Source organism: Tachysurus fulvidraco, chromosome 5 (genome assembly GCF_022655615.1).
Source record: "Tachysurus fulvidraco isolate hzauxx_2018 chromosome 5, HZAU_PFXX_2.0, whole genome shotgun sequence".
NCBI lineage: Eukaryota > Metazoa > Chordata > Actinopteri > Siluriformes > Bagridae > Tachysurus > Tachysurus fulvidraco.
The window spans coordinates 29,083,163-29,092,342 of record NC_062522.1 but is presented as its reverse complement, the minus strand read 5'-3'; the positions used below and the strand labels follow the sequence as shown (position 1 = coordinate 29,092,342).

The 9,180-nt window shown below is 34.6% G+C and overlaps 1 protein-coding gene across 1 annotated transcript; it reads left to right on the top strand.

Moving 5' to 3' along the window:
- Positions 1-907: 907 nt before the first annotated feature.
- On the top strand, positions 908-4,837 carry s1pr5b (sphingosine-1-phosphate receptor 5b). The gene is made up of 2 exons (XM_027133506.2): positions 908-1,039; positions 2,260-4,837. The coding sequence occupies exon 2, from the start codon at positions 2,513-2,515 to the stop codon at positions 3,677-3,679; it is 1,167 nt and encodes a 388-aa protein (XP_026989307.1). The 5' UTR covers positions 908-1,039; positions 2,260-2,512; the 3' UTR covers positions 3,680-4,837.
- Positions 4,838-9,180: the final 4,343 nt, after the last annotated feature.

Here is a 9,180-nt window from a genome sequence, read left to right as displayed (position 1 = left end):
TAGGGCAGGTTATAACGATATGTTTTCAATAGTAATAGTAAATAGTTTAACATTGATGTAAAAATAGTAATTTTTCTATGGAAAGCTCTAATAAAGTAGTATTATTATTTTTCACTGTGACCAAAAATATTATAATTATGGATGCAAATCTATACCAAAATAAAAATCGTAATAATGCATAATGTAGTAATACACAATATTCTTTCAACTACATTTAACCACCAAACACATGATGCTTGTTGTAGCATTTTTTCTGCATTGCACAGACAATAAAACCGCAAACATCCTTCAAACTAGCAAAAATATAGTTGCTTGTCTAAGTAACTTTATTTTAGTATTTTTAAACATTTGTGGTTTTTTTCGTGTTAAGTTTATATATATATATAATATTTACAATTTTAAATATTATATATTTTAGTTAGCTTTGTTCTGTAGCTGTGAGGTTTATGTAGCTAAAATGTAAGAGATGTTTTTAGCAGTTACTGCATGGATTGAATTACAATAAACTGTGTGCTTCAAGCTACTGCAGGTTGAGGCTTTTGTCTATTTTTATATACGTACAACGGCCATAAAGTTTTGAAAAGATGTTTGAGATTACTTCACTTATTTGGCATGAACTTTGCCCAGTTTTTTCTTTCCTTTTAATTACATTAGCTTTGGCACTTCAGTGCAAATGCTGTACGTTTAATTTCCCTTGACAACGAGAAAAACTTTATTGCCGACGGCCATAAAACGTCTCAAAATATAAGCTACATGTTGAATGACAATATTAGGTATCTTTTTAAGTATGTCAAGTTGAATTATGGTCTTGTTTGAATTCAATTCACTCAATTCAAAACCACTAAATGAGATGAGAGTTACTGCGGAAAGCAAAGAGCAAGTAAAGAGTGGGTGGAAAGAAAAAAAAAAGCAGGAGGAGAATGAGAACAAGTCCAGCCCACACCGGTTCAGCATGTGAATTGTTTCTAGTCTGTTCAGAATGGGGTTTTACTCCTCACATGCCTCACGCCACTATCCACCTCCAGCTGTCATTACTGTGGTGAGTAAAAGTAAAACTTTTTTTCTTGTCTGCATGCGAATATAGAATAACCCCAGTGCAATAATATGCTGTGTAAAGTTTTGCTTAGTGCAATAAAACCTGTTCCTCTTGTTGCATAGCTGTCAGATTCTCATCCACTATAAAAATATCAGATTATGAGCATGCATTAACATGTAATAATCAAAAAAAATACTTGATTATTCTGCTTGAATGGAGCATAATGAAGAATGTGAGAAATAATGAGAAATAATTTTAAACTTTCATTTAGTTTATATAATATTTTAACTGCAATGTCTCTTTCCAAATCCATATAATCCAGAACAAAAGGTTCGATTTAGATTTGAAATCAAAGTGATGCTTAGATTTAAAAAAAAAACTCTCTTAAATTATTACTATTATTAGTAACGTTTATTTATATAGCACTAATATTAAAGTATTACTATACCGCAATCATATTGCCACACATTGCAACTGAAGTGTGCTTTAATTTCTATTTTTTTAAAAAATGAGTTGATCCAAAATTGTATTGCATTGTCCTGATTCATCCAAAACACTCATCTGGTGTATCGATAAAGCACATAACACCACTTCGCAGACTGGTTAGGGCTTTCTATATCACTTTGCACTTTATAAGAAGCTTTATAAGATGTCTAGCAAAGACTTATATCACAATAATGATTAACATGCAATGCATTATGCAGCCCCCACTTTTTGTCTTTGGAATCCCGGGTAGTGAACTTCAGCGACTGTAACCTGAGATCTTAAAATGTTGCCATGTGTCTGACTGAGGCAGTGGAATGCTGAAAACTCTCGAAGCATTTTCATGTTGTAAGATCCTCCAAAGGAATAGATTTTTAAATAGAAAGTCATTGCATATATACATTTTTTAAACTGAATGAAATGAAGGTGCAGGTTATCACTTATTTTAAAAGCCTGAAATTTATTTAACCATTAATCAAGAACTTTGAAGCCGTTATCAACTGCATTTTAAAATAGTTCAGAGAATTCATTTGAATGATAATCATTTTTTGTGTGTAAAGTCTATAACTATATTAATGCAACAGCATTTCTTGAGAAATGTATATTAACACGTAGGCAAGTTATGTTTATTTCACCGTGACCTGATTTCTGTTCCGCAAATACACACCGTATTTCTTTTTTATGCTGCTTTCTTCGTGAATCCACATTAATTCTGTTTTTTCTTTGTTTTGGCTCCATAGGTCTTTAGAACGTTAAGTCTGGGAATTAAAGTTGCTCTCTTCTGCCTTCTAGTGGAGCATGGGGTGCGACATAATGGCACTGGAAAACAAGGAATAATTTTCTAATTTGGCTAATGGACACATTGAGTAAACGAAAAATAAAACAAAACAAGCTCTTTGACCTTGAGCAGCTTCTGCACAATGCCCAACCAAAGAACTTTTTGAAAGTAACCCAGCCCAATGAGGAAGATTTAGTCTTTCTTTCAAACAAAAAATGAATTGTACTTCCATCTCCTCAAAGTCCTCTTCATGGTCTTTCTCCAACTTTTACGCTGATTACTATAACAACAGTGTCATTCTGCTGCACTATAATTGCATAGGGAAGCTGAAACAGGACAAATACAAGGATGGGCTCAAACCAGAAGCTATCGCATTCATTCTCATTTGCCTGCTTATTGTTGTGGAAAACACAATTGTCCTGGTGGCCATCTGGAAGAACAAGAAGTTTCACTTGCCCATGTATTACTTACTAGGCAACCTGACACTGTCGGATCTGCTGGCCGGATTCACGTACATGCTCAATATTATCATGTCAGGTCCCTACACACTTCATTTGACCCCTCTGCTTTGGTTTCTGAGGGAGGGTGGAGTCTTCATCACACTCGCCGCATCAGTCATTAGCCTCTTGGCCATCGCTATAGAGCGTCACATCACCATGGTGAAGATGAAGCCCTATCATGGGACCAAGCGCCATCGCATGTTTGCCTTGATTGGTGCCAGCTGGGCGCTGGCTGTGTTGCTCGGTGTGTTGCCCATCATAGGCTGGAACTGCATACATGAACTACACCTGTGCTCCACTGTGCTTCCACTCTATGCCAAGAGCTACGTCCTGTTCTGCGTCACTGTCTTCAGTGCCATTTTGCTTGCCATTGTTGTGCTATACGGGCGCATCTTTCACACTGTCAAGAGGAATACAAAGAGGTTATGCAGCATACGGCGCAAGGGCTTGGCACGCCGCTCACAAAAGTACATGGCCCTGCTTAAGACGGTAACCATCGTCCTGGGGGTTTTCATTGCCTGCTGGCTGCCACTCTTCCTACTCTTACTGCTGGACTTTGTATGCCAAACTGGAGCATGCTCCATCTTGTTCAAAGCAGACTATTTTCTTGGGGTGGCGATGATCAACTCGCTGATCAACCCAATTATATACACACTGACGAGCAAGGACATGCGCAAGGCCATTATTAAGCTGCTCTGTCATCATTGTTTGATCGACAAAGAAGGTCAAATAAAGAAGATCGGAATACCTTTCCTGGAGTGCAGCTTAAGCAAAACAGAGACAGCCGTTCACCGTGGCTTTGAGACTACCATCTCCTCTGGGAATGGCACATCCTCCCCAATTCGAATCATTTCCCCAAAAATCAAAGCTGTCAAACTGTGAAAACTGTGTCACCAGGTGCTGGAACATGATGCCGATGCACCGGAGATCGCCTGAAGCTACTAGGACCCTTTGTGAATTAAATTAACGCTTGAGGGATCTCAGGACAAGCACAGGCAAAACAAGAGCTCTGATAAAGTTCCTGCTTAAGTCATTTTGGCAGATGTCAAAAGGCAAACAGTGTGAGAAACTGCCTAGGCAGAATTCATCCAAAATAATAAGTCAGAGCATGCTCAAGTTCAAACAAATAGCATTGTATCCGGGCATCAGACTTATAGAGTCTTGGATCAACAGAGGTGCTTAAATTGTGAATTAGATGTGCTTAGACGTTGGTATCAAATCATGAGAACAACAGCCTACAGGTAATAAGACTTAGAATATGGCACCTAATGCCGGGCCAGATTGCTGTCAGGGATATTACATTCATCTGACTGCTACAGTATATAAACACATTGGCTTTAAACCTGTATCACTGCTTTGAAAGTTCATCTAACTTGAGTCACCAAGAGAGAAGAATAAGCTGGTATTCAATAGGTGGTGTGTCAGTTTCCTGTTACGCAGCCAGTTGCAAGAACCTCAGCAGAAAATTCTAAATTTATACAAACAAAGGTAAATGGAGCCCTTATATTGCAGGCACTTGAAAATAACCTTGCATAACAATTTTACATTTTGAAGTGTTTAGGCTATTACTTTATTTTGCAAGGTCCAGAATTTCACTAGTCAGTGATCTTTCAGTCCCACAGTAGCTACAGTCAACTAAATAGACTTTACAATCAGATCATCCTGGACAATGATACTCTAGTCTCTTTGTTCTTTTCCTAATAAAAATGTAGGCAAGCTAGCATTCAGATCAACATAGCATTCAAAGCATGTGATATTCCATGCGTAAAGAAAATTTGCCACATCTTTATAATTCATGCACATGTAAATATTCCCGTTGTTGACGATTACCAAAATGACCACTTTGTGTCTAGAATGTATTTCATATTACAAACAAGTCAATCAGTCACTGTGTACAGTTTTCTTGTCATTATTATGTCTATTGTATTGTTCTTGTAGAGAACTGTAGAGAATTTTTCTATTTTTTAACATCTGAATGACCTTAAATTATGTGCCTTTTTTTGCATTATGCCTACTATAATAAATGTCATTTGACCAGAACTGATGTTTTCTTTAATACCCCCATTTTTTAGAAAAAAGAAAACTTTAGTAAAGTGTGCATTTGCTGCATGTTTCAATGCGACAGCAGCAAAAGCAATAACCGTTGTAAGGAGGATGTCGGAGGAAGTGTAGCCACCCTGTCTGCACATCTGGTATAGGCATTGCTTTACATATCTTAGTCCACCAGAGACTGTAAAAAAAAAAACTGTAAAAGTGTGTCAGTCTTAAATAACACAGCTTGCTGTAGTAAACTGCAACCACTAAATGATACAATGAAGGTATACATTAGTGATGAGCACGTTAACATTTCATACAAAGGGTCAAAATGTATAATCGCAAAAAAATTGCCTTTGCGTCATCCAATAATAAATTGTAAGGCGCAAGATGTAAATTATCCAAAATAGGAAATTTTTAAGACATGTGTGTGTGGTGTGTGTGTGTGTGTGTGTGTGTGTGTGTGTGTGTGTGTGTGTGTGTGTGTGTGTGTGTGTATGAGATCAAAGTTTTGATTTTTCAACTATGCCTAAAATATATATTTCCAGCTCAACATGACCTATAACTTAAAATTTACATAATGAAATTTCCAAAACAATGAAAAAAGTATATTTTTGTCCTCTGGTCACACACAGAGAGAATTTTATTATTCTAAAAAATTGGTTCTATAAATTATATATATATATTGTTTGATTTTATATGCTTCTAGCTAACCTTTTCGTAATACGCAATATGTTTTTTTTTTTTTTTTACTCAATGTATTCTCTAAGATCTAAAATTCAAAATATGTAGATTTTCTGAAATTGTTTATTCTCCCTAAATAAGATCTTTTACGCTGAAATTTCATTTTAAAAATCAGAAACTGGTCAGAATGAGATAAAGGAAAGATTAATAACATTTACCTACTTTTGTAATGAAAACATACTCCGAAAAAAAAGGTGTATTTTTAATATTGTTATATTTTACAGTGTCATTTGTTGTTTGCTGAATCATAAAGAAATATCATCCACACTTTATGGCTCTCGCTCCACCATCACAAGAAAAAACCTGAAGTGAAGTTTTTCAGTGAGTTTGAAGAAATTTTTCAAATGTTGATCAGGATATTACACTTTCAGGGATCGCTAATTTAAATAAACGCTTACATATGAGTTTTTAAGTAAGTGATTTTGTCTCCCTTTTGACTGCTAGATTATAAGTCTAAGTCAGTATAAGTCACCTTTATTGTCACATCACCACGGCACATGTGCCTTGGTGAGTGAAATTCTTGGGAGCGAGCTCCAGACATTGCAGAACCATTTACATACAGTAGTAACATAACATAAACATAAATAGAACAGTTTACAGACAGGTTAGAAAAAAAATGTGCAAAATGCTCAGTATCATTGAAATGTGCAAATGTGGAAAATGTGGAAAGGGTGCAATGTGTTCATACATAGTCAGTACACACAGTGTACTACTAGACATATATATAACCATACATATATGTATAAGTATAAATATAAATATATTATATATATATAAAGTATTATATACATATAATATTATGTAACATGTTAAGGTGCAATGGACTGTACAGATACAGAAATGTCCTGTGGTACCGATAGCTTATGGTCAGATAGATTGTTATTTTAGATTAGATGCAGTGTATGTGTATAGTCCCATGTGTATTGATGCAGTACGAATACCGTGTGTGTAGAATGTTTTGAGGTTTATTTATTTTATTTAAAGTTTGTTGTTAAGGGTTTATGATTTACGCAGCCTGGTGATTGTCACTTCTGTTACATGGGCATGTGTCTACCTGACAAATCAAAAATTTTATTATATTTACCGCATGTGATAATCCTCACTCATTAATCACTCATCTGTTATTTAGCAATCTTAATCTGACTCGTTCCAACAACCAGTAATTTCAATGTTGCTGACATGGAGAAAGTTTTCAGCAAACCTGTTTTGCAAACCGTTTTTTGCTAACGATTGCAGACACTTTTTAAAATGCGATCATAGATTAGATGAGTGATTTCAAATGAAAGAACGTGTACAACTACTGTCAAAAGCACTGATCATAAATCAAATAATTTCAAAGCCAAGTAAACCTCTAAAGACAGTTCAATAGAAGTGTTTCCCACTGTCACACTTTTGTCAAAGCAACATAAGCACCTTATAAGCACGGCTCTGTGTAGGAGCGATTTAATGCATTTATTTTGTTTATAAAATCGTATGCTTTCGCTTTCACGTGTAAAAATGAATCATACATCGGATTCATACTTCATTTCATAACAGTTATCTACATTTATTAAGAATTTACAGAGAACAATGATAGCATTTATATTAACACAGAGAACTGCGATTAACTGCTGGAAATGAATCAACACTTTCTGACCAATCAGATTCAAGAATCTGATACCAATATGTTATAAATAAAACTATTAAACAGATCAAGTGTTCAGTGCAAAGAGTACTCTTATTGCCTACTAGGTTACTTAGCAACCAAAGCAAAACTTCACTCTAATCACAGGTTTATTAATCTGATTACAGATATTTTTATCATGGGCATTACGTTAGAAAAGATTACTTTGACAGCAAAATAACAAGTCAAGGTTTATTTATGCTTGAAAATGTTTTACAGCTATCAGATAAACACTAAAACAATTATTGAGCTAAAACATGAGTGTATTTTTATAAATTTCTGAAAGCATCCGGTTTACCACATATCACCCACTTCCACTGCCTGGCACAAAAGGTTGATATCAGTAAACCACGTGTGAACTTGAAAACACAAGGTGTGAATCACACATGCAGGGCAATGTCATGCATTAGAGCTTTTAAAGGTCAACAGTTAGGTGGCATGGATGGAAATAAATTCATATTCAGCACGCATCTCAATGCACTCAGCACTCAGTATGTATGCCTGGTAAAATTAGACTTTCAACTTACATCAAAATCATGAACCTAAGAGAGCAAGGTATCTTTTATATTAAGGTATTTATTTGAACTCTGAGCACAAACTTACAAATGATTAATTCCACCTTTACACCTGGTATGATGTATTGGTACGAAAGTATACCGTGAAAAAAAGTTCAACATAAACAATAAACATAGTCATCATGTTGCAATACTAGGACTGGGTACATTTATAGACAGATGTTTATGGAAAACATGCCTTTAATTGACTGATTGAAAATGTTGTAAATTTGATATTTTGGCCAAAATGTACTGCAATGTTAGTAAAGTACCCACGATGTCTCATAATAATAATAATAATAATAATAATAATAATAATAATAATAATAATAATAATAATAATAAATTGTGCTAATTACAACTAATTGTGAAAACGTTTTGAACAGCGATCAAACATACTGAAGCTGCAATTTGTGGGTCATAATTAATAAATTATTAGCATTTTTATTCCTTTTTTTAATGTATTATATATAATAATAGGTACTTTTTTAACTTTTATTATTGTAGAACTGTAAAACATCATCATCATAAAGCTGTTTAATGTAAATTATTAGCATCAGTTTGATTTTTAACTGTCCATCCTTGTCTTGTACAGTATAGTGTTATTTATGTCTGTACTTTTGAGTCACAAACAGCTGGAACCAAATTCCTTGTGTGTGTCATAAACCTGATACTGATTCTGATTTATTTTCTGTACCAATTATCCTACACATGATTGTTTTCCTATAACACTGTGTGTCAAAAAGGTTTTTCTTTTTTCTCTCTTTTATTCTTTTATTGATCAAGAATTTTGTCCAATCAGATTCGAGAATACAACACCACAAGTTGGGGAAAAAATAAAAGCTTTAAGCGTCTTATTGCCACACTCTAATACCATATAAATTGACAAATGAGCTTAAATATAAATCAAGCATGCCTGAATTACAATTATTTCCAGTGTAAATTAGACCTATTGTGTGGAACTGATTAATAATTGAAAGTGAAAGCGTCCCTGTTGTTGTTTTGTTTGAATAAAAGTCCTGTTTACCTGACACTGAGAATGCGGAAGTGTTTATATTTTATTTTATATTCTAACTCTAAGGTTTCGGTATAAACCCGTTATTACAAGCATTTGTACTCGATATGTGTTCTTAATATGATAATGTAATTAATAATGATTAATACATGTCCGCAACGGGCCTCAAACATGAACTTTAAATGCTTTCATTTTGCCTAAACCCAATAATTTACAAAATGCGACTGTGCTTCTCCGTGTGCGCGGCCTTGTTCAATTGCAACATGCAACCGCCATTTTAAGGGCTTACGCTGCCGTTAAAAATGCGCTTGCACAGACTAAAAAGTGTGTTAAAATAATACCTATATAGTGCAATAGGTGTGTGTAGAATTAC